Genomic DNA, 27,037 nt, shown 5'->3' on the forward strand with positions numbered 1-27,037 from the left:
ACTTTGAATACGATTCAAAAAAATTTAGACTTTTTCAACAAAATACTGAAGATATTAACAAAACTGAAAATATTACGCTTACAAAAATAAATACAAAAGAACAGAAATATGAATACAAATTTCATTTTTTACATTATTATTATTAGTTTAAAATTTTATATAGCTGTACTATATATATTTGAGATTATAATTTTAGTATAACATTCCTGAACGTATATACTTTAATACAAGTTACAAATTTAATAGTTTTTCAACAACAAAATATAAAGATATTAACCAAAAACTAAAATATGCACTTTTAAAAACGTAAAGATATCTTTATTTTTATAAAAAACTGCCATTTTTTGCACATTTAGCTCTGCATCTCCGAAACTGCTGGGTCTGCCTTTGCCAAAAACTAATAGCCACTCTTCCCCGTCATTACGAACTGAATGTTTTTTGGATCATCAAATCGATTGATCCGTTCTCTCGAAAACTCGATTTGTATTTCTGCACTCTTTGCTCTATATCTCCGAAACGACTGGACCTGGCTTTATCAAAAACTAATCAGCAATCTTTCTATCAATAGTAATCGAATGGTAAATGAATCATTCAAATCAGTGATCTGTGGCGCCCGAAAAACGTGGACAAAAAATGTGGACATACAAACACACATACACACACATCCATTCAGTTTTTGAGGTAAGCCCTTTAAAAATATTCAGAAACCTTGAAAACGTCGAGAAAATGCAAAAATTTTCGGTTCGATTTTCGGCCCATTACTATAACTACCCTACGGGAAGTTAAAAATCATATAATTCAAGTATTGTATATTACTTCTTAAAAAATGAATAAATGTAAACAATATTTATTACAAAATCATTATAGCGTGTTTTTTTTTAATTCTTGAAACGTAACCTATCGTTTTGTACTAGTTTTTTGTCCCTTATATTAGGTTGTCAGATATCTCCCTTCCGCTTTTTTGCTTTTGGTTTATAATACAAAAAGGCGGAAGGGAGATATTTGACAACCTTATAACACGGATTCGCATAACACGCTAATTTTCTACAGATCGTCTATAGGTCACATTCTTAAATAAATATTATATATTATTATCATGTTATTATGATATTATTATGATATTATTTTCATGTAAATTCTATCCTTTGCACTTTTATTTATTTAAATTTATGTTATTATTTATCAATATTGCTAGATGTTAACTATTTAACAGTTGTAATTATTATAATTATATGTTAACTATTTAACAGTTGTAATTATTTCAAGTATTGTAATTAAAAAAAATAAATAACTTAAATAATAACCTCGTAATTTCTTAAAAAAATAACTTAAAATCTTAACTTCGTAAAGTTTATTTTCAAATCCTCTATCCTCTTACCCTTTGAGAACCATTCCTCCTCAAATCAATAACTCTTCCACCCGTGCGCCCTCCTCCTAACACCCAACTTCACTCTCTATTCCCTCGTGCGCCATCGCCTCTCATCGTCTCTCTTCGCCTCGTCTCGGCATTATCGGCACTCTTAGCCGCAGCAGCAGCTGATCCTTAAACTAAATCGTTGTTCGGTTCGTTCGCGAATTGTGAAAATCAATTTTCGACGACAAAATGTCAGAGTTATTGTAGTAATAATGGTTTATAATAATAATAATTTAAATTATGATAGTATGATGTTAATGTCTGTGATTCGCGCCACTTAATACAGTACCTGAATTAGATTAAAGGGCGGCCGTACTTTTAATGGTGAGTGATAATGGATACATGTATATATATATATATTTTTGTATTTATTTATTTGTTTGATTTAATTCGTACATACTGTATGAGAATAAATGTTCTGGTATGAATTATATCACAGCAATTATAACAAAAATCATACTACTGTACATAAAATCTAAATTTTATTTGACATGTATGTGTTTCGTATTTAATGGCGTTTGTCTGATTTACCGGCGGGGTGAGAAATGTGATTTTATTTATATATATTCTATTTTATTTATTTTTATGTATTGTTTTATAAGGGTTCAAGTGATGTAGTCTTTGTAGGAATTGATTTTGTTAATTATATAAGTGCACATGTATGCAAATGACTCATACGAATTTGCACCCCTGTTGCACAACCTCAAATGCAATCGATTTGTCGAGAAGTTTGTGTGGAAAGGTTCGCGCGGTTTTTTTGAATGCATAAAATTTGCAAATTTAATTTGCACAACTTTGGTGTTATAATTTGATTTATTATATATATTTTAATTATTAAATTAGGGTTGTGCTGATTTGTTGAACATTTTTGTTTTTGCACAAGTTAATTTATTTTTATATATATTTTAATTATTAAATTAGGGTTATGCTGATTTGTTAAATCATTTTTGTTTTTTGCACAAGTTAATTTTATTTTACTTTATCCTAGCACAGTTTTTGTTATTTTTTATTTTATATTATGGTGATTTTTATATGGTGGTTTATAGTGAATTTTTAATTGAAAAATTTGATTAAAATTAAATTTAGTATGTGCAAAGTTTTGTTAAATTTGAACTTCAAATTAAAGTAAAATTACAGATTTATGATAAATTTATAATTTTAGTGATTACTATTTGATTCTTCGGTGATTAAAATTAAATTTAGTATGTGCAAAGTTTTGTTAAATTTGAACTTTAAATTAAAGTAAAATTACAGATTTATGATAAATTTATAATTTTAGTGATTACTATTTGATTCTTCGGTGATTTTACTGTAAAAGATTCACACGTTTTTGATTTTACTTTTTTATATTGAATTTGCATTTATTTTTTAATAATTACACGTTTAATTAGGTTTGGTCTGTGAATTTTTAGTTACAACTTTTACTAAAAAATCGTTAAATTAATTAAAATTGAATCGTGCACGTTTTATAAAAAATATTCATTAAATTGAATTTAAATGAATTTAATCTTAATTCCAATTTATAACTTTTGCTTGATTTTAATGCCAAAAATTTTTATTGATTGTGAAATATTTTCATGTTTTTTATGTAATTTTTATATTTATTCTACACAATTACACAACTTTTACATGTTTTTGGGTAATAATTATTTTAAATTTATTAAGTTAGGGTTGTGATGATTTTTTTTATAAATAAAATTTTGTGAATTATTTTTATTTTATAAAATATAGCAATAAGTTATTAATATAATTTTATTTAAAATACTAAAACTTGCATAACTAGTTTACTCCTATTTTTTGCATAAATATTAAATTTTTGCTGTAATTAACGTATACATTCTTAGTTTTAAACTAGTGCATGGCATCGTGCCTTAAGGCTAATTGCTGGAACTTCCCGTACTCTAACGAATAGATTATCATAAATATTGTAACATTGTTTAATATTTATAACAAATATATAAAATGAATTGCAAAGTTGAAATTTCTCTAAAGTATATAAGTGAGCTGCAAAACTTTAACCAGAATTAATGTCATAATTTTTATTTTTCAAAAGCAATTATTTTATCAATACAAGCAGAAAGATTCTTAAATCATTCAAATCGGACGCTTAGTTCTTTCAAAAACTGCAATTTTTTTTAACATCATGTATCTCCGAAACCGCTGGGCCTACCTTTGCCAAAAACTAATAACCACTTTTTCCAATCATTACTAATTGAATGCTTTTTAGATCATTCAAATCGGATACTCCGTTCTCTAAAAAACTCGATTTGTATTTTTTGCACTCTTTGCTCCGTTTCTTCGAAATGGCTGGGCCTGCCTTTGCCAAAAACTAATCAGCACATCTCCCTATCAATAGGAATCTAATGTTTTTTAACTTCCCGTAGGGCAAGTTATAGTAATCGCAAAAAAATCGAAAATGAAAATTTTTATATATCTTTACGTTTCAGAGGTTTCTGAACATTTTGGCATACCTTAGAAAAAATGGATGTATGTGTGTGTGTGTGTTGTGTGTGTGGTGGTGTGTGTGCGTGTGGTATGTGCGGATACAAATTTTCGTCGACGATTTCGGGAACACGGATCAACCGATTTGAATAATTCAAAAAACATTCGATCCGTATTGATAAAGAGACGTGGCTGATTAGTTTTTGGCAAAGGCAGGTCAAGCCGTTCCGAAGATACGGGGCAAAAAGTTCCGAAAACGGTAAACTCAGTTTTTAGAGAACGGAGCGTCCGATTTTAATAATTCAAAAGCATTTTATTTGTATTGACAAGATGAAGAATCGATACAACTTTCATGAAGGTAGGTCCAGCGGTTTCGGAGATATAGAGGAGCCATTTGGCGGTCAAAAATGATCATTAGACATATACACATCAAATTATCAGACATTTTATAGAGATTTTAACAATAAGTATACATTTTGTTAACATTCCTGTCGGTTCCGTACCAATGCTTATGCGTTAGACAGCGACGCGGCGCTTACGCGCTTTATATTTTGTCCCTATGTAGTTAAAGCAGTACGATTGCTTTGAAAAAAAAGTTCAGATCTTCCACAATGTCAAAATAAAGAAAAAAAAAATTTTTTTCAAAAAAAACAAATTTTTTTTTTAATTTTTTTTTTTCAAAAAAACTAATTTTTTTGTCCAATTTATAGTTTCTCAAAAAATCTTATTTTTTCAAAGTAATTTTTTTCAAAAATGTTAATCGTTTTAAAAAAAAATAATAATTTTTGGTACGGGAAGTTCCAGCAATTTGCCTTAAGGCACGATGCCCTAATTGCCTTAAGACAGAATTCCACTTACAGCTAGTTAACCATTCAAATCGGTTGATCCGTGCACCCGAAAACGTGGATGAAAAATTGTATCCGCACACACGCACGTATTCATTTTTCTGATGTATGCCAAAATGTTCAGAAACGTCTGAAACGTAAAGATAAACAAAAATTTTCATTTTCGTTTTCTTTTGCAATTACTATATTCTATCCTACGGAAAGTTAATAATAAGTGTATAAATATAAGTAAACTTTGTTTTTTTTATAATTTACATTTATAATTTTTTGATTACTTAACTCTTCTGTTTATTTAAATATTATTAAACATTCAAAAAAAATCTTGCAACTTTTTAGATAAAATTTATATTTACTTTCACAAATTATTCTGAATTTAAATCTTGTCTTTAAAATTTTAAGAAGTCAATTGCGTAATTTCTTTTTTTTGAAGAGATTATCAAACGGTTTAACAAATTAATATTTATCTACCTACTTGTATATAATATTTTAACAAATATTAAGATCTAACTGTTAATTAAATTATAAATTAATAACTGTTTTTTTAATTATTTCAGATTATTTTTCATATACTATTTAGCTTCCGCGCTCAGAATTTAAAGTTTCAATAAATATGCAAACAATTTTTGATATAATAATATAATTTTAATTTTAGTTTTATTGTATTATATATTTATTAAAAGTTTTTTACGAATCATTTTCTTGAAAATGACGAATTTCGTATTGGTATATTTTTTCAATTTTACTTAATTAAAATTGTGTATTAAATTAATTTAATATACATTTTGCTTCTGGTACAACATTTTATATGAATACTAATTAAACCTTAATTAAATAAATATTTATTTAGAAGTGTAGGAACACGTGTTCTTATAATTATCTTTTAAAACACAAATTCCTTATACATATATACATTTTTTATTAATACCTTTTTTCTTAATTTGGAAAATAGAAGACTGTTGTTTTTTGATATATTTGTTTCTGTTTAATTTTTATTAATTAAAATTGAACTAGCTGTAAGTGGAATTCTGTCTTAAGGCAATTAAGGCATCGTGCCTTAAGGCAATTGCTGGAACTTCCCGTGCCAAAAATTATTATTTTTTAAAAACGATTAATTTTTGAAAAAATTTACTTCGAAAAAATAAGATTTTTTAGAAATTTTAAATTGGACAAAAAATTACTTTTTTTGAAAAAAAAAATTTTTTTTTAAAAAATTTTTAAACAATTTTTTTTGTAAAAATTTTTTTTGGAAAAAATGTTATCTTCATTTTGACATATTTTGGAAGATCTGAACTTTTTTTCAAAGCAATCGTACTGCCTTAACTGCATAGAGACAAATATAAAGCGCGTAAGCGCCGCGTCGCTGTCTAACGGAAAAACATTGGTACGGAACCCATAGGAATGTAAACAAAACTTATACTTATTGTTAAAATCTCAATAAAATATCTGATAATTTGATATGCATATGTCTAATGTCTAATGATTATTGTTGACCGCCAAATGTTATTTTTTTTAGTTTTTTTTACTAGATCTCCGAAACCGCTAGACCTATCTTCATGAAAATTTGATCAAATCTTCATCCTGTTAATACAAGTAAAATGTTTTTTGAATTATTCCAATCGGACGCTCCGTTCTCTTAAAAACTGAGTTACCGTTTTTGGCCCTTTTTGCCCCATATCTTCGGAATGGCTAGACCTGCCTTTGACAAAAACTAATCAGCACGTCTCCTTATCAATACGAATCGAATGTTTTTTTGAATTATTCAAATTGCTTCATCCGTGTTCCCGAAATCGTCGACCATAATTTGTATCCGAACACACACACATGCACGCACACCCACACACACACATACATCAATTTTCTCCAAGGTATGCCAACATATTCAGAAACCTCTGAAACGTGAAGATATATAAAAATTTTCATTTTCGATTTTTTTGCGATTACTTACCCTATGGAAAGTTAATTATAAATAAATCAATTTATCATCTCCAGAACATTAACAATCGTCATTTCATTTCGAATCAAATTCCAAAAAAAAATAGTTGCCAAATTTACACAAAATTGAAAAAGTGCTCCCGCATAGTCACAGTCTAAACGCATTTGCAAATAATTCTTTGCGACATTTTCACTTTACTGTGCTCAGCTTGGCGGCATTTTCACATTTTTCAATAATTTTCACAAAATTGAAAAGTGCTCCAGTACACAAACAGTCTAAACGCACTTGCGTAAACATTTCTACCAGAGTGGCGCTTAGACTGTGCTTAGCTTGGGTGATTTTTTGAATTTTTAGTCCAAAATTACAAAAAAAAATTTTTGAAAAAAAATTAGAAACAAAAAATTTTTTTTTCCAAAATCAATTGTTTTGTTGAAAAAAGCAGAAAGTTCTTTGAATCATTTAAATCGGACGCTTAGTTCTCTCAAAAACAGCCATTTTTTTTAAATTTAGCTCGGTATCTCCGAAACCTCTGGGCCTACCTTTGCCAAAAACTAATCAGCACATCTCCCTATCAATAGGAATCGAATGTTTTTTAAAACCATTCAAATCGGTTGATCCGTTCTCTCAAAAACTCGCTTTCTATTATTTGCACTCTTTGCTCCATATCTCCGTAACGGCTGGACCTGCCTTTGCCAAAAACTAATCAGCACATCTCCTATCGATAGGAATCGAATGTTTTTTAAACCATTCAAATCGGTTGATCCGTGCGCCCGAAAACGTGGACGAAAAAAAGCGGACATACAAAACACACACACACACACACACACACACACACACACACACACACATCCATTTTTTCTGAAGTATGCCAAAATGTTCAGAAACCTTCAAAACGTCGAGAAATGTAAAAATTTTTGATTTCGATTTTTGGACGATTACTATAACTTACCCTACGGGAAGTTAAATATCCGATATAAAATTATTTATAATTTTTCATGTACTAATTAAAATTTAAATAAATTTGTTCTACACGTGTACCATGAAATTGTAGAAACATTCCTAGTTTTACATCATTATTTTGTTCGAAACATTGTGATAATAAAAATTGTGCTAATTAAATAATTGGATACATAAGTTGTTAATTAAGGTGATTAAAAGTTACAATTTAATGTAACATAAATAGGTAATGAAGTACTTTTGAGGGTTTTCCTTCAAAGGTCAAATGCGATGTCATTAAAAAAGATATTTGAATTCTGTTTACTAGAATTCTTTAATTAAAACATTGATGTTTGCACATCATCATGTACGTTAATTACTGCCGGTGTAAATTCCATTTTATTTTAATAGTTTTAGGACAAGTTTGTTTGGTTTGCCATTAAAGAAATCGTTTTTAAATTATTTCAGTTAAAATTCTTCTGATACAAATACTGATTGCTTAATTAGGGCTGATATTTTTTTACAAACTTCATAGAAAATTTTTTACACCACAAACTCTTATATTCTAATAATTATGATTTCTTGATTTGTTTCACGAAATGATGTAATGAATGTAATAAATAATTTTATTTCATAAAATGTAACATTGTAACATTCTTTTTTTCGGTTTCTTTATTCAATTTTGAAGTAAGATCATTTTGTTCTTTTTTTAAAACAATTCTGAAGTAACAACTTCGTTCTTTACATTTTCTTTTTTACGCAATTTTGAAAATGTTTCTTTTTCATTTTTTTTATTAAATTTAGATAAAAAACATTGTTTTTTTTTTCATTTTGAAGTTACTTTTTTTTTCTTACTTTATTTTAGTGTCTTTCTGCTTTATTTTTTTTTATTTTAGTGTCTTTCTGCTTTATTTTTTTATTTTAGTGTCTTTCTGCTTTATTTTTTTATTTTAAAGTGTCTTTTTACTGTTTTATTTTAAAGTGACTTTTTTGGTTTTTTTTTATTTTAAAGTGACTTTCTTCATTTTTTTAATTTTAAAGTGATTTTCTTCTCTTTCTTTATTTTGGAGTGGTTTTCTTCTTTTCATTTATTTTGAAGCGTCTTTCTTCATTTCAAAGTAACTTCCTTCTTTATTTTTAAGTGTCTTTCTTCTCTTTTTTCAGTTTCAAGTGCCTTTCTTCTATTTTTTCATTTTCAAGTGTCTTTCTTCTTTTTTTTTCAAGTGTCTTTTTCACTTCGTTCATTTTAACGTAACTTCCTCCTTTATTTTCAAGTGTCTTTCTTCTCTTTTTTTATTTTCAAGTGTCTTTACTTAATAATGAAGTGTCTTTCTTCTCTTCATTCATTTTGAAGTGATTTTCTTCTTGTTTTATTATTTTGAAGTAATTTTCTTCTCTTCTCATTTTCAAGTGTCTTTCTTCTTTTTTTTTCATTTTAAAGTGACTTTCTTCTTTTCTATTATTTTGAAGTGGCTCTTTGCGTTCATTATTTTGAAGTGGCTTTCTTCTCTTCACTTCATTTTGAAGTGACTTTCTTCTCTTCACTTTATGTTAAGTGACTTTCTTCTCTTTCTTCATTTTGAAGTGACCTTCTTCTCTTTTTTATTTTAAAGTGACTTCTCTTCTTCATTTCTTTTATTTTAAAGTGACTTTCTTCTCCTCATTCATTTTGAAGTGACTTTTTGCTTTCTTTATTAATTTTAAAGTGACTTCCTTCTCTTCATTCCTTTTGAAGTGACTTTTTTCTTCTATTCATTCATTTTTAAGTGACTTCTCTTCATTTATTTTTTTATTTTGAAGCGACTTTTCTTCATTTCTTGTTTTTTATTTTGAAGTGACCTTCATTTCATTTTTTTATTTTTGAAGTAACTTTTCTTCTTCATTTCATTTTTTGTTTTTGAAGTGACTCAATTCTTAATTTTTTTTTTTTTGAAGTGACTTCTATTCTTTATTTCTTTTATTTTAAAATTACTTCTCTTTATTTCTTTCTTCATTTTGAAGTGACTTTCTTCTCTTCACTTCATTTTGAAATGACTTCTTTTGTCTATTTCTTTTTTTTATTTTGAAGTGACTTTCCTTTTTTATTTCTTTCTTCATTTTGAAGTGACTTCTCTTGTTCATTTTTTTTTTATTTTGAACTGCCTTTTTTTATTTTTGAATTAACATTCAATGGACTTTTATTATTATTATTATCAATAGGCCTATCAGCTGAGCCGTTTTTTTTTTCATGTAAAAATAAAAGTATTGTTTAAAAATTCATTAAACTGATTTAAAAAATTCAAATTTATTTGAAATGAAAATGTTTGGTAAAATTTGATAAACATGTTAAAAAATATATATAAAATATGGATTTTGATTATCCATCTTCTGGATTTATAAGAAAATAAAATATAAATCATTTGAAATTAGTTTATTAATAAATATAATTATATTACTTTTTATAAATTTTATTCAATTCCAAAAAAATAACTACATTTAATTTTCTTCCAGGTAGTTCGTGATTTAAATGTCTAGACTTCATTATGTATTTTTCAAAAGCCAATCGTACTCTGAACTTCATTTATAACATAATAATCCACATTATTTAATATTCAACAAAACCCAAAAAAAAAATATTAATAAAAAAAAAACAAAATTTATTTTCCTATACATATATATATTAATATTAAGAACAAAAAATATTTATTTATATTTTTATAAATTTTTTTTATCATAAATCATAAAAAATCTTAAAACAAAAAAAAATTTGGAACAATGATTGAACCGTACGAGCCAAGTTTGTTATGGCTGATCATCGTTGGATTTTTGGTTGCATTTGGAATGGCCTTTGGCATCGGAGCAAATGATGTGGCAAATTCATTTGGAACCAGCGTTGGGTCTAAGGTGCTCACGATAAGACAGGCTTGTTATTTGGCTTCTTTCTTCGAGATCAGTGGATCTGTTCTAATCGGTAAGTGGAAAGGATAGATGTAATTAATAGATCTATCTAATCTATCGATAGTAATTAATATATTCATTATAGTTCATTATAAGTAATCGGTTGATTTTTTTTTCCAGGTTACAAAGTGTCGGATACAATGAGGAAGGGTATTTTGGATTTATCGATGTACGAGGATGCTGAACGAGAGCTGATGTTGGGTTGTATTGCAAGTTTGGGTGGCAGTGCCATTTGTATGTTATTAGCAACTTTTTTGAGGTTACCCATTTCTGCTACGCACAGTATTGTTGGATCCACTGCTGGTTTCAGGTAAATAAAAAAAATTATTAGTAAGAATTAAAAATTATGCAAAATGGTACTCCAAAAATGCATATTAATAGGGTAATTCTGGCGTAACAGAGTTTATTTTAATTCTTTGTATTGGAAATTATGAAAATGTCTATCTATTTGCCATGCGATCAGGCGTATTTTACATATAAACAAACAAGGAAGATGCATCATCGAAGATTCTGTTATCGAACATTCCCCCGGACTTGTTTTTTTGCAAAATACGCCTGATTGCACGGCAAATTGGCGTGACAACGTTGTTAAGGGCCCTGTTACTGCAGAATTGCCCTATAAATGTGCAAATTGAGTGCAAAGGGTAATTTTACAGAATTTTTACGACTGTAACTTATTGTAAGAAGTGTTTTTTCTTTATTTCATCTTAAAATCGAATTTTTATCTTTATTGAATTACCGTTTTCTTTCACCGATCACGCTTTTCGTAACGCTCACTTTATATCGAGTATGCTTAAAGAAGCTTTACTTCAAATATATGTGGGAATCAAAAGAGGCCATGAGTTTTTGAAAGAAACAATTATGTCATGACATTTATATAGTTTTAAAATCATAATTTTTAATACATTTTTTATAAAACATAGAAATATCTTTTTAAATTTACATATTTCTATACTTAGTTATAGTAATATATTTTTTTACACGTCCATAAATATTTGACTGAAAATTCCATATGTTAATTGTGTGTTTTCTCTCGACGTTTTAAGACATTCTGAATCCCTTGGCACCAAAATTTGAAGATTTTGGTGCCAAGATTGGAAGTTTGTGTATGTGAGCCGATTTTTTTTTCATGCTTTCCTTGACTGTTTTCTCAAAAACTGCTGGACCGATTTCAAAAATTAAATTTTCATGAAAATCAGTTAAGCCGTTTCTTTGTAATTAGCAATCAATGTGCAAAATTGTTTTATAAACTTTTTGCAATTTACTGAAATATTGATTTACTTACATAAATTAGTATACAGATTTGTTAGTTAACTATTTTAAAAGCAATAGTTGGCATTTTTGGTAAATTTCAAGCTTTGTAGTATTTTTAAAAAATATTTTACCAGCAAATTGCACTTTGGGAAAAACGTATGAAAAATGTTGAAGGAATTTCAAACCGTGGGTAAATTATTTAAAATAGAAATATCAATTTATTTTCTAAAATTAGTATACTGATTTGTTATTAACTATTACAGAAACAGTAGTTGTTATTTTTAGTAAATTTCAAGTTTCGTTATATTTTTACTAAATGCAACTTTAAAAAATTGCACTTAGAGAGAACATAGAAAAGTCAAGTAAATTTCGATTCGTGGATCTTTGATAAATAATTTATTTAAAATAGAAATATCGATTTATTTACTAAAATTAGTATACAGATTTGTTAATTAACTATATCAGAATCATTAGTTGGCATTTTTAGTCAATTTTAAGTTTTGTAGTATTGTTAAAAAAATATTTTACTAGAGTGTTGTTACATTTTGAGAAAAAGGTGTGAAAAAGTCGAGAGAATTTCGAACCGTGCATCTTCTAGAAATTATTTTTTAAAAAAAGAAATAAAAAATAATTTTCCAAAATTAGTATACAGATTTGTTAATATACTAGTTTAGAAACATTTGTTCATATTTTTAGTGAATTTCAAGCTTTGTAGTATTTTAAAAAAATATTTTATCAGCGTTGTTGCACTTTGAGAAAAACGTATGAAAAAGTCGAGAGAATTTCGAATCGTGGATCTTTGATTATTTAAAATAGATAGTATCTATATATTTAATCAAATTAGTATACAGATATGTTAACCAACTATTTCAGAAAATGTTGTTCCACTTCTTAGTAAATTTCAAGATTTGTTGTATTTTTAAAAAATATTTTTTAAGCGGGGGATGCACTATGAAAAAGCAAATAAACTCCGAAGAGTGAAAATTTTTGATTATGAAAAAATGATTTAAAATAAAAACATTGATTTATTTGCTAATATTAGTATACAGGTTGGTTAGTTAGTTAACTATTGTAGAAACACTAGTTCGTATTTTTAGTGAATATCAAATTTTGTTGTATTTTTAAAAAATACTTTACTAGATCTTTGCACTTTGAGAGAACACATGAAAAAACCAAGAGAATATATACCCCTATAATATAACCCTTGATAATTTTTATTTATTAAAATAGAAATATCCCATTTTTACTAAAGTTGGTATACAGATTTGTTAAACATCTATTATAGAAAAGTTATCTAACCTTTTTAGTAAGTTTCAAGTTTTATTGCATTTTTCAAAAATCTTTTACTATTGCGTTGCATTTTGATAAAACATGACCAAGAGAATTTCAAAGCGTGATTATAAAAAATTATAAAAATGTGAAAATGGAGTGCAAAGGGTAATTCTACAGAATCTTTACGACTGTAACTTATTGTAAGAAATGTTTTTTTCTTTATCTCATCTTAAAATCGAATATGTATCTTTATTTTCTCAACCGTGCAAACTTTTGACTGAAAATTTGATTTGCTAATCGTATGTTTTCTTGACGTTTTAAGTCATTCTGAATCGCTTGGCACCAAAATTGAAAGTTTGTGTATGTGAGCCGATTTTTGTGTACTTTTTCGCAGTTTCTCAAAAACGGCTGGACCGATTTCAAAAATTTAAAAGCCAATCAATGTATCTCGATAAGGACTCGTGTTTATGAAATTTGTACGACGATCAGTCGAGCCGTTTCTTTGTAATTAGCAATGTAGTGCAACATTTTTCATTAAACTCTTTGCAATTTGAGAAAAATCCTGAACGGATTTTGTAAATTCAAAAAAATTAATTAAAATGGAAATATCGATTTATTTACTAAAATTAGTATTCAGATGTGTTAATAAACTATTTGAGAAACAGTAGTTGTCATTTTTAGTGAATTTCAAGCTTTCTAGTATTTTTGAAAAATATTTTACTAAAGTGTTGCAGTTTGAGAAAAACGTGTAAAAAAGTTGAGTGAATTTCGAACCGAAGATCCTTCGATGTAAATAATTTCTTTAAAATATAAATATTGGCTAATTTTCTAAAATTAGTATACAGATTTGTCAATTAACTATTTGGGAAACATTAGTTGCTATTTTTAGTACATTTCAAGTTTTGTTGATATTTTAAAAAATATTTTATTATTGCGTTGCATTTTGAGAAAACATATTAACAAATGAATTTCAAATCGTGTATCGTCGATAAATAATCTATTTAAAATAGAAATATCAATTTTTTTTACTAATATTAGTATACAGATTTGTTAATTAACTATTTGTGACACGTTTCGCTAAAACATTAAAAAATACGTCACTATGTAGTTGCTCTATTAAGAAGTCAAGTCAATCTATGAAAATGAATCTTTGATAAAAAATTCATTTTATGTCTGGTTAATAAATCCCTCGTGCCACTCCTACTTCTAATCAATCTACAAATTGATTTTTCTCTAGGTCATTCCATATAATTCTATTTTTAAATTTTACTACATCACTTATCTTTAAATTTACAATATTTATTTAGGCGCCAGTGGTTCGTCGTTCATTCATTTTTCTATTTGTACATTTGTTTAATGGAAAAACGCGTAAGTCATTACTCACGATGTGTGATTTTTTCATTAGTGTTCATTAGGACGTTTTTGTATGAGCTCTTAAGTTCAATTAGGTTGTTGAAAGAACACTTATAGAAGATATAGGTCTCTATATTGTAGTAATTATGTACGTGACTATTTTTAAAAAATATTAAAGAACTTTGGAATTGATCTAAAAGTTATTGTAATAATAAATAAGTCTGTCCTGAGGCCACAAATCAATGATTCCTTTATACACTTTTATTGATGCCTTATACTTATAGTGTTGATTTTCCTATCAACACCATAAATATAAGGCACTGTTTTTGCATAATGAGTTCGATCTAGTTTCCTTTTCCTTTCAGAATCATGCTCAGACTTTTTTTTATCCAAGCTTCTTATCACTTCATTTATCTTATCTGTCCACTTTATGTTTCATTTTTCGAATTTTTACTGATAGTTTTTCTCGGCTTTTATCAGAGTCCATGTCTCTGATCCGCACAGAGTTTTTGCTCCATATGTTGTTCCTATATACTTTTTTTCCAATTCCGATGCCAACCGATCCAGAACGACTTAAAACAGTTAACCACACATAAAATAACACAGAATTTTTTCTAAAAATGTCAGAGAAGACATTTAATATTTTTTTCGAAAAATATTGTTAGTTCTCTTAAAAACTCGTCAAGTTTCCTTTTCCCTCAGTAGAGTTCCTTTTTTTTAAAAGTCACAATTTGTCAGTAGAGTACTTTGTTTTAAAAAAATATCGGAATTTTTGCTCATCAGTAAAGTTTCTCTTTTCCCTAAATAGATTCTACTCGTCAGTAGAGTTCCCTTATTTTAAAAAATAAAATGTCAGGATTTGGTGGTCAGTAGACTCAATTTTTTTAAAGAAAAATGACAAAATTTGCTTGTCACAAGACATTCTATTTTTTTAAAAATATGTCGGAATTTGCTAATCAATAGACTCCTTTTTTTTTCAAAAAAATGTTAGAGTTTGTATGTCAGTAAGGTTACTTTTTTAAAAAAAAGTCAAAATTTATTCGTCACAAAACATTCTATTTTTTTAAATATATCGGAATTTGATCGTCAGTAGAGTTCCCTTTTTTTTAAAATAAAATGTCATTATTTGGTGGTCAGTAGACTTTATTTTTTTTAAAGAAAAATAACAGAATTTGCTCGTCAGTAGAGTTCCTTTTTAAAAAAAAAAATGTTAGAGTTTGTTCGCCAGCGAGGTTACTTTTTTTAAAAAAAAGTCAAAGATTGTTTGTCAATAGTTTCTTTTTTTTTCTAAAAATGTAAAGTTCCTTTAAAAAAAATGACAAAATTAGCTGGTCCGAAAGCATTCTATTTTTTGAAAAATTGTGTCAGAATTTGCCAGACAGTGAAGTTATTTTTCGTTTTTTTAAAAAAAAGTGCTTTTTATTTTTTGAAAAATAGTCAGAATTTGCTCGCCAGTAGAGTTCCCTTTTGAAAAAAATTTAAGGACTCGTCTATTTTTTGGAAAATTATGTCAGAATTTGCTAGACAGAAAATTTGCTTTTTTTAAAAAAATGTGCCTTTTATTTAAAAAAGTCAGAATTTGCTCGTCATTTAAAAAAAATTACAGAATTTGTTCGTCAGTAGAGTTTCTTTTTACCCTAAAAAATGACATAATTTGCTTGTCAGCAAAGTACCTTTTTACCAAAAAATGTCAGAATTTGGTGGTCAGTAGACTTCATTTTTCTTTAAAAAAATGACAGGATTTGATAATCACAAGACATTTTAAGTTTTTGGGAAATTAAGTTTGAATTTGCTAGACAGTAAAGTTACTTTTCTTTTAAAAAAATGTAGTACCTTTTATTTAAAAAAAAATCACAGAATTTGCTTGTCAGTAGTTCCTTTTTTTTTAAAAAAAAGGTCAGAATTTGCTTGTCTGTAAAGTTGCACCTCTTTTAAAAAAATTTCGGAATTTGCTCGTCAGTGGAGTTCCTTTTCTCTCTAAAAATGCCAGAATTTGCTCATCAGTAGTTACCTTTTTTTTTAAAAGGTCAGAATTTGCTTGTCAGTAGATATTCATATATTTTTAACTTCCCGTAGGGTAAGTTATTGTAATGGGCCGAAAATCGGAATTGAAAATTTTTACATTTCTCGACGTTTTGAAGGTTTCTGAACGTTTTGGCATACCTCAGAAAAAATGGATGTGTGTGTGTGTGTGTGTGTATGTGTGTGTGTGTGTGTATGTATGTATGGATACAAATTTTCGACAACGTTTTCGGGCGTACGGATCAACCGATTTGAATGGTTTAAAAAACATTCGATTCCTATTGATAGGGAAAAGAGCTGATTAGTTTTTGGGGAAGGCAGGTCCAGCCGTTTCGGAAATACGGAGCAAAGAGTGCAGAAAATAGAAATCGAGTTTTTGAGTGAACGGAGCATCCGATTTGAATGATCTAAAAAACATTCAATTAGTAATGATTGGGAGAAGGGGTTCTTAGTTTTTCGCAAAGGCAGGCCCAGCCATTTCGGAGATACAGAGCTAAATGTACAAAAAATGGCAGTTTTTGAGAGAACTAAGCGTCCGATTCAATTGATTCAAAGAAGTTTCTGCTTGTCTTAACAAAATAATTGATTTTGGAAACAAAAATTTTGTTCCATTTTTTTTTTTTTTTTTTTTTTTTTTTTTTTTTTTTTTTTTTTTTTTAGTTTTTTATATCGAAAATATTTCAGATTTCATTTTTAATTCTGACTATAGTTCTAATATACTTTACAAATAATTTCAACTCTGCAATACAGTTTATATAATTCTTATAAATATTAGACAATGTTACAATATTTAGAATAATCTATTTGAAAACATTCAGTATTCCACGAACATTTCGTTACGGTACGGGAAGTTCCAGCAATTTGCCTTAAGGCACGATGCCATAATTGCCTCAAGACAGAATTCCACTTACAGCTAGTTTTTTTTGAAAATATGTCAGAATTTGCTTGACAGTAGAGTTCTTTTTCCCTAAAAATTTCATAATATGCTCGTCAGCAAAGTTTCTTACTTTTTTTTACAAAAAAAGTCAATATTTGCTAGTCAGTAGAGTTACATATTTCTAAAAAAATGCCACAATTTGCTCGTCAGTTATTTTCTTAAAAAAAGTCAGAATTTGCTCGTCAGAAAAAGTTTTATTTTTTAGAAAAATATTTCAAATTTGCTAGAGTTGCTCCTTTCTTATTTTTAGTAGTTTCCTTTCTTTTTTTAAAAAAAAGAGTTGACCTTTACTTAAAAAAGCAAAAATTTGCTAGTCAGAGTTCTGTTTAAAAAAAAGTCAGAATTTGCTTGTCAGAAGACGTTTTTTTTTTTAATATGTCGGAATTTGCTCATCAGTAGAGTTCCTTTTTTTCTAAAAATTTTGAAGTCTTTTTTTTTAATTTTAAGAATTTCAGAAGTTATTTCTTTTTTTAAAAAAAAAGTCAAAATTTGTCCAATAGAGTTTCTTATTTTTTTAAAAAACAATCCAGAATTTCCTATTTATTAGAGTTCCTTTTCTCCCAAAATGCCGGAATTTGCTCGTCAGTAGAGTTTCATTTTTTTTAAAAAAGCCACAATTTACTGATCAAAAATTCCTTTTTTTTTCCTAAAAATGTTGCTCGTCTATAGAGTTCCTTTTTTTTAAAAAAGCCACAATTTACTGATCAGAAATTCCTTTTCTTTTTCCTAAAAATGCTGCTCGTCTATAGAGTTCCTTACCATAAGGAAGACAAAAATAACTCAATAGCTTTAAGTAAATATCTTTTTCCACTTATATTTATACTTATATATTATTATTATTTTTTCTAGTTTGGTTGCAAGAGGCACTAGGGGCCTACACTGGAGCACCCTGTCATCCATAGTCGCCTCCTGGTTCATTTCACCAGCTTTGTCCGGTGCCATTTCAGTTTGCATTTATTATTTGATAAGGACGTTTATTTTAAGGGCCAAGGATCCGTTGAGGAACGGTTTTAGGAGTATTGCAGTATTTTATGGAGTTACAGTATTTATTAACGTATTCAGCATTGTTCACGATGGACCTAAATGTAAGTAGAAATAGATAAATAATAGATCTAAGAAGTCTTTTTGCCGTGCGATCAGGCGTATTTTACATATATACAAGCAAGAAAGAATGTTATGATAACAGAATCTTCGAACATGCCACCGGACTTGTTTTTATGTAAAATACGCCTGATCGCACGGCAAATATATGTACTACTTTTCACAATTTTCGTCCGTTTCCCATGACAACGCTGTGTTATGGGCTTTGTTATGGCAAAATTAACTTAAAAATATACTAAATTCGAATAAAATTGTTATAGATAAACTTTTTACATAATTAAATTTCAAGTACAACTTGTTGGGACATTTATTTTTTGTACTATATATATTTAGCAATTTGTGATATCAATTTTGAATATTGTTTTACATTTTTTAAACGCCTTTGAAATTTTGCTCCGGCCACTTTAATTATTATATATCAGTAAAAAGTAGATAAAATTTACTAAAATCTAGTAAAAAATATTATATACACTCGGATATTATTATTTTGTATAATTTGTAGTTGAAATGCGGACTTTTAGTATTCTTATAACTAGCAATTCATATACGAATTTAGAACATTTTTTTTACACTTCTCAATAGTCAGAATTTGCCAGCCAGTTTTTTTTTTGGAAAATATTAAGAATTTGCTCGTGAGTAGAGTTTTTTTTCCTAAAAATGTTAAAATTGCTTATTAAATCTTTTTTTTCGGGAAAAATATTAAGAATTTGCTCGTCAGTAGAGTTTTTTTTCCCTAAAAATGTTAAAATTGCTTATTAAATCCTTTTTTTTGGGAAAAATATTAAAAATTTGCTCGTCAGTAGAGTTTTTATTTTCCTAAAAATATTAAAATTGCTTATCAAATCCTTTTTTTCGGGAAAAATATTAAGAACTTGCTCGTCAGTAGTTTTTTTTCCTTAAAATGTTAAAATTGCTTATTAAATCCTTTTTTTCGGGAAAAATGTTGGAATTTGCTCGTCAGTAGAGTTTTTTTTCTAAGACATTATAATTTTTCTACATTAGTAAAAACTAGATAAGATTTACTAAAATATAGTAAAAACTGTTACATACACTTTGGTGTAGAATTTTTGAATAATTCGTAGTTGAAATGCAGACTTTACTATTCTATATGAATTTTAGCATTTCATATATGAATTTACTACATTTTTTCTTCGGATAACTTCTAATTTTCTTTTAGAACATTATAACTATTTTGTATTAGTAAAAACTAGATAAAATTTACTAAATTCTAGTAAAAACTGTTATATATACTTTGATATAAAAATTTTGCATAATTCGTAGTTGAAACGGGAACTTCAGTATTTCTATAATTTGCAATAGCTTTTTTAGAACATTTTTTTACTTTTCTTCAAATAACCTTTAATTTTCTTCTAAGGGACAATGATTTATTTACATTAGTAAAAACTAGATAAAATTTACTAAAATCTAGTAAAAACTGTTATATACACTTTGATATAAAAATTTTATATAATTTGTAGTCGAAATTCAATCCTTAGTATTTTCCAGAATTTGCATTACATATGTGAAATAAGGATATTATTTACATTTCTTCAAATAACTTTTAATTTTCTTCTAAAACATCATAATTTACTTGCATTAGTAAAAATTAGATAAAATTTGCTGAAATCTAGTAAAAACAGTTACATCCACTTTGATATTAAAATTTTGAATAATACGTAGTTGAAATGCAGACTTTAGTATTCTAATTAGATATATAATAGATATGAAATAGAAATAGAACTCTACTGACTAGCAAATTGAAATAAAAAAAAACATGAAATAAAAAAGGACTCTACTGACAATCAAATTAAAATACAAAACAAATTTTTAAAATGACTTCTATTTAGCAAACTGATATGAAAAAAACATAAAATAAAAAATGGACTTTACTCACTATCAAGGTGGTATAAGAGACAAAATTAAAAGATTACCTTTTTGTTTAGCGAGCTGAAATAAAAACAGACTGAAATATATGACAGAATTAAAAAAAGGACTCTACTGACTAGCAAACTTAAATAAGACATAGAATAGAAAAAGAAAAAGTACTCTATTGACTAGCAAGGACATTTTATATATTTTTTAAAACGATTCAAAATTTTCATTCCGAACACTTAAATTTGTTCACATTAGTAGATCAAATTTACTAAAACCTAATAAAAATTGTTATATACACTTAGATATTGAAATTTTGAATAATTTGTAGTCGAAACTCAGACTTTAGTATTTCCCAGAATTTGCATTACATATACGAATTTAGAACATTTTTTTTACACTTCTCAATAGTCAGAATTTGCTAGTCAGAATTTTTTTTTGAAAAATATTAAGAATTTGCTCGTCAGTACAGTTTTTTTTCCCTAAAAATGTTAAAATTGCTTATTAAATCCTTTTTTTCGGGAAAAATATTAAGAATTTGCTCGTCAGTAGAGATTTTTTTCCTAAAAATGTTAAAATTGCTTATTAAATCCTTTTTTTGGGAAAAATATTAAAAATTTGCTCGTCAGAGTTTTTTTTCCTAAAAATGTTAAAATTGCCTATTAAATCCTTTTTTTTTGGGAAAAATATTAAAAATTTGCTCGTCAGTAGAGTTTTTTTCCCCTAAAAATGTTAAAATTGCTTATTAAATCCTTTTTTTCGGGAAAAATGTTGGAATTTGCTCTCAGTAGAATTTTTTTTTTTCTTCTAAGACATAATAATTTTTCTACATTAGTAAAAACTGGATAAAATTTACTAAATTTTAGTAAAAACTGTTATATACACTTTGATATTAATATTTTGAATAATTTGTAGTTGAAACTCGGACTTTAGCATTTCCCAGAATTTGCATTACATATATGAATTTAGGACATTTTGTACATTTCTTCAAATAACTTTTAATTTTCTTCTAAGACATAATGATTTATTTACATTATTAAAAACTAGATAAAATCTACAAAATTTTAGTAAAAACTGTAATATACACCTAGAGATAAATTTTTTTCAAAATTCGTATTTGAAATGCAGACTTTAGTATTCTTTTTATAATTAGCACTTCATGTATGAATTTAAAGACATTTTTACACTTCTTCAAATAACTTTCAATTTTCTTCTAGAACATCATAATTTTTTTACATTAGTAAAAACTAGATAAAATTTACTAAAATTTTGCAAAAATTGTTATATACACTTGGATATTAAATTTGTGAATAATTTGTAATTGAAATGCAGACTTTAGTATTCTTATAATTAGCAATCCATACTCGTACTTGAGTTAAGGACATTTTTTTACATTTTTTCAGATAACTTTTAATTTTCTCCTAAGACATGATTTATTTACATTAGTAAAAACTAGATTAAATTTACTAAAATCTAGTAAAAACTGTTATATACACTTTGATATTAAAATTTTGCAAAATTCGTAGTTGAAACGAGAACTTCAGTATTTCTATAATTTGCAATAGTTTTTTTTAGGACATTTTTAGGAATTTCGGGGATTTTTTCACTTTTCTTCAAATAACCTTTAATTTTCTTCTAGAACATTATAATTTATTTACATTAGTAAAAACTAGATAAAATTTATTAAAATCTAGTAAAAACTGTTATATACACTTTAATATTAAACTTTTAAATAAAATGAATTGTTGTTATAACATTGTAGATGCCAACTCAATTTTGTTGCATATTTATTACCAATTCAACTCTTTTAAATAATTTAAATATATTTTTAAAATTTACATAAAAAAATAATTTTACACAAATTAAATGAATAAATAAATTTAAATCCGTTTAAATTAAATTAAAACAGTTTATATTCAATTCTGCCATAGCGTTGTCTAATGCTCCTTTCTTGGCTTGTGAAAATGTTTGCCGTGCATTCAGGCGTATTTTACATATAAACAAGCAAGAAAGAATGTTAAAACAAAATCTTTCATTATGCATTTATTATATAATAAAATTATATTTTTTAGTACTCCATCTGGACAACATTGCCGTATGGATATCAGTTTGTTTAGCTCTGGCTTTTGGTCTAACGACCGGCATTTTAGCACAAATATTTATTTTACCTTGGCAAAAACGTAAAATTGCTGAAGATTCTGTGATGTTTACCGTAGGGGATTCAAGTGGTAAGTGATAAACAAAAATAATTATAAAAATAATAATTTAAGAGAAGTTCTAATTCTTTTATTTTTTTCCCAGCTGAGCCTTCATTAAATAATAGCCCGACCACAGAGAAAAAATTGGCAATAAATGACAATAATATTTTGGTACCAGAAATTATAGAATCTCACGAAATGTTGCAACTGAGCAAAAAGGATGGAAGCAAACAAACCGATGTTGAAATTGGAAATAAAGTCTCGCCGAAGGTTAAGAATATTTTTGCCAGCCTGGACGATATGGATTTGACCATCACCAGTTTGAACTACATAGATGATAATGGAGGTAAAGAAATTTCTTTTTAAACTTTTAAAAAACTAGTGGTGTATGGCATCGTGCCTTAAGGCAAATTGCTGAAACTTCCCGTACGGTAATGAAATATTTGAGAAATTTTAAACGTTTTCAAATATATTATTACAAATACTGTAACTTTCATTATTTTTGCTATCTTGTCATATCTGAGCTGAAGTCAAATGTAAATCATAAACAAATCAATTCATCTCCTGAAACATTAACAATCGTCATTTCATTTCGAATTCAACTTCAAAAAAAAAAAAAAAATTGTTACCTAATTTACACAAAATTGAAAAAGTGCTCCCGTATAGTCACAGTCTAAACGCATTTGCAAATGATTCTGTTCGACACTTTCACTTATACTGTGCTTAGCTTGGCGGCATTTTCACATTTTTCATAGTCTCACAAAATTGGAAAAGTGCTCCATTACATAAACAGTCTAAACGCACTCGGGTAAACATTTGTACCAGAGTGGTGCTTAGACTGTGCTTAGCCTGGGCAAAATTACAAAAATATTTTTTGAAAAAGAATGAGAAACAAATTTTTTTTCCAAAAGCAATTATTTTGTTGAAACAAAAAAAATCGCATTTTTCCGTCCACGTTTTCGGGCGCACGGATTATCCGATTTGAATGGTTTGAAAAACATTCGATTCTTATTAATAGGGAGACATGCTGATTAGTTTTTGGCAAAGGCAGGTCCAACCGTTACGGAGATACGGAGCAAAGAGTGCAGAAAATACAAATCGAGTTTTTGAGAGAACGGATCATCCGATTTGTATGATCCAAAAAACATTCAGTTCGTAATGACGGGGAAAAGTGGCTATTAGTTTTTGGCAAAGACAGGCCTAGCGGTTTCGGAGATACAGAGCTAAATGTTAAAAAAAATGGCAGTCTTTGAGAGATCTAAGCGTTCGATTTAAATAATTCAAAGAACTTTCGGCTTATTTCAACAAAATTGCTTGTTTCTAATTTTTTTTTTCAAAAAATATTTTTGTAATTTTGGATTTGAATTGATGATTGATTGATTGATTTGAAAAAATATCAGAATTTGCTCGTCAGTAGAGTTCTTTTTTATTTAAAAAAATATCAAAATTTGCTCGTCACTAGAATTCTTTCATTTTAAAACAATATTAAAATTTGCTCGTCAGTAGAATTCTTTTTATTTAAAAAAAATATTAGAATTTGCTCGTCAGTAGAATTCTTTTTATTTAGAAAAAATATCAAAATTTGCTCGTCAGTAGAGTTCTTTCTTATTTAGAAAAAGTTGCCAGAATTTTCTCATCAGTAGAGTTCCTTTTATTTTAAAAAATACTAAAATACGCTCGTCAGTAGAGTTCTTTGTTTTGGAGAACAAAATTACAATTCGCTAAAAAACTATTACACCTTTATTTATTTTCCATAGAATATTTTTGTTTTGTGATTTTGGATTCAGAAAATTGAAAAAATGACCCAGGCTAAGCACAGTCTCAGCGCCACTCTGGTAAAAATGTTTACCCGAGTGCGTTTGGACTATTTATGTATTGGAGAACTTTTCCAATTTTGTGGAAAAACTATTGAAAAATGTGAAAATGCCGCCAAGCTAAGCACAGTATAAGTGAAAATTTCGCACAGAATTATTTGCAAAGACGTTTAGACTGTGACTATATGGGAGCACTTTTTCGATTTTTTGTAAATTAGGCAACTATTTTTTTTTTTTGAAATTGAATTCGAAATGAAATAATGATTGTTAATGTTCTGGAGATAAATTGATTTATGATTTATGATTTACATTTGATTTGCTCAGATATAATAAATAGCAAAAATATATTTGCAATATGTATAAATTTTCTCGAATATTTCATTACCGTACGGGAAGTTCCAGCAATTTGCCTTAAGGCACGATGCCATACACCACTAGTTTTTACTGTTCCACGGTTAACACAGTATCCATTCTTTTTAGCTAAAAACCTCAAACAAAACGAGAAGTCCCAAAACGGAATTGCAGTCAAATTCGACAATGGTCTAACCACTGAACCTTTGGACACCAAAGTGGAATCCGATAAACTAACAGGAAACCTTTTAATAGCCCCACAATCCTTAATGGTTAACAATATGTCAGCGACCAGTAAAGACATGAGATCCATGGACAGTGCAGCGACATTAAATTCACAACTGTCAGGAACTGCACCCTTGTTGAAACATAAGAACCAGGTTCGAGTCATGACTCCACATGAAGATAGGGCTGTGTCGAGGTTGTTTTCGTTTTTGCAAGTGCTTACTGCTGTTTTTGGAAGTTTTGCACATGGAGGAAACGATGTCAGGTAATAAAAGATAAATAAATATATGTTTTGAAGTAGAACCATACTTTTATATCTATGAGGAGAACTTTACCAGCGAATAGTGGGTTTGAGTCTACGATATGACAGTTATGATAGGACTGAAGTTGGTTACGCGTGTCTTTTGTGAATTCTGTTTCGTGATTGGTCGATGCGGACGATGATTGGATAGAGTTGACGCGATTGGTCGTTTAAAGTTTAAAACGGGAAAATCGATATTTTTAATTCAATTAATAACTGTGTTTTTTTGAATGTTGTTTTGATTGATTGCCTTATGAAGGACCAATTGTAAAATACTTTATTGATAACTGTATATATTTATTTTAGTTATATAAGTTATAATAGTATTTACAATAGTTTTAATATGTTTTTGATTACGTATTGATTGATTTGATTTTGGTTTGATTTTTTGTATGATTTTTCGATTGATGATTTTTTGTTCATATATAGGCGCGAACAAACTGAATGACAATTGTCAACCAAATACCCCTAATAAAATTGAAACGTCTATTATTAATTTAAAAAATATTATAAAAAATAATATATATTATATAATATACATTGTTTTTTTTTTACTGATATTATCATGCAGCCGCTTCGAAACTCTAATGTCTACTGAAAATACTCGTTTTTCATTTAATTCTATTTTGTTTGTCAGTAGAGTCCCTTTTTTATATATTGTAGATTTTGTTTGTTATTAATTTCTTTGATTGTTCAATAAGATCAAAATTTGCTCGATAGTAACGCTCTTTTTTCCCAAAAAATCGAATTTACTCGTCACTACAGTTCAATTTAAAAAAAAAAATGTTCGATTATCTTCACCAGTAGAATTTAGTTTTTATAATATTTATATTTGCTCCTCAATATTATATAATATATATTGTTTTTTTTTTACTAATATTATCATGCAGCCGCTTCGAAACTCTAATGCCTACTGAAAATCACTCATTTTTCATTTAATTCTATTTTGTTTATTAGTAGAGTCCCTTTTTTATATATTGTAGATTTTGTTTGTTATTCATTTCTTTGATTCTTCAATAAGATCAAAATTTGCTTGATGCTAGAGCTCTTTTTTTCTCAAAAAGATCGAATTTTCTCATCACTAGAGTTCAATTTAAAAAAAAAGTTCGATTATCTTCACCAGTAGATTCAGTTTTTTTAATATTTATATTTGCTCCTCAGTCAAAATCCTTTTCTAAAAATGTCTGAATTTGCTCGTCAGTAGTTTTTATTAATACTTACGTTTGCTCGCCAGTAGAGTTCTTTTTAGTTTCTAAAAATATCATAATTTGCTCGTTAGTAGAGTTCATTTTTTCTCTAAAAATATCATAATTTGCTCGTTAGCAGAGTTCATTTTTTCTCTAAAAATGTTGGAATTTGCTCGTCAGTAGAGTTCCTTTGATATTCTAAAAATGTTGGAATTTGCTCGCCAGTAGAGTTCCTTTGATATTCTAAAAATATTATTTGCTCGCTAGTAGAGTTCCTTTTTTCTCTAAAAATGCTGGAATTTGCTTGTCAGTAGAGTTTCTTTTTTACAAATAAGTTAAAATTTGCTAGTAAGTAGAGTTAGTTTCTTCTATAAATGTCAGGATCAGATTTTTGTTTGGAAAAAATGCCAAGATTGCTGTCAGTAAAGTTTTTTTTCATTTCCTCAAAATTTTACAATATGCTCGTCAGTAGAGTCCTTACTTTCTGAGAATGTCAGAATTTGCTCATCAGTAGAATTCCTTTTTTATTAAAAATATCTGAATTTGCTCGTCAGTAGAGTTCCTTTTTTAATTCAGTACAGACCTTTTTTTATTCTAAAAATATCAATATTTGCTTGTCAGTAGTGTTCCTTTTTTTCAAAAA

General features: G+C 27.5%; 1 protein-coding gene across 1 annotated transcript in view; it reads left to right on the forward strand.

The window, feature by feature from the left end:
- The first annotated feature begins 10,288 nt into the window (after window positions 1-10,288).
- Window positions 10,289-27,037, forward strand: part of LOC113387641 (sodium-dependent phosphate transporter 2-like) — a 28,376-nt gene continuing 11,627 nt past the window's right edge. The window contains exons 1-6 of the mRNA XM_026624997.1: window positions 10,289-10,520; window positions 10,628-10,817; window positions 18,195-18,430; window positions 22,391-22,546; window positions 22,620-22,862; window positions 24,811-25,171. Coding sequence (XP_026480782.1) covers window positions 10,325-10,520; window positions 10,628-10,817; window positions 18,195-18,430; window positions 22,391-22,546; window positions 22,620-22,862; window positions 24,811-25,171 — 1,382 coding nt within the window. The 5' untranslated portion in view covers window positions 10,289-10,324. The remainder of the gene's footprint in view (window positions 10,521-10,627; window positions 10,818-18,194; window positions 18,431-22,390; window positions 22,547-22,619; window positions 22,863-24,810; window positions 25,172-27,037) is intronic.

Source organism: Ctenocephalides felis, unplaced genomic scaffold, assembly GCF_003426905.1.
Source record: "Ctenocephalides felis isolate EL2017-DRISC unplaced genomic scaffold, ASM342690v1 CF-g0.4_SCAFFOLD_03572, whole genome shotgun sequence".
In the NCBI taxonomy this organism is placed as follows: domain Eukaryota; kingdom Metazoa; phylum Arthropoda; class Insecta; order Siphonaptera; family Pulicidae; genus Ctenocephalides; species Ctenocephalides felis.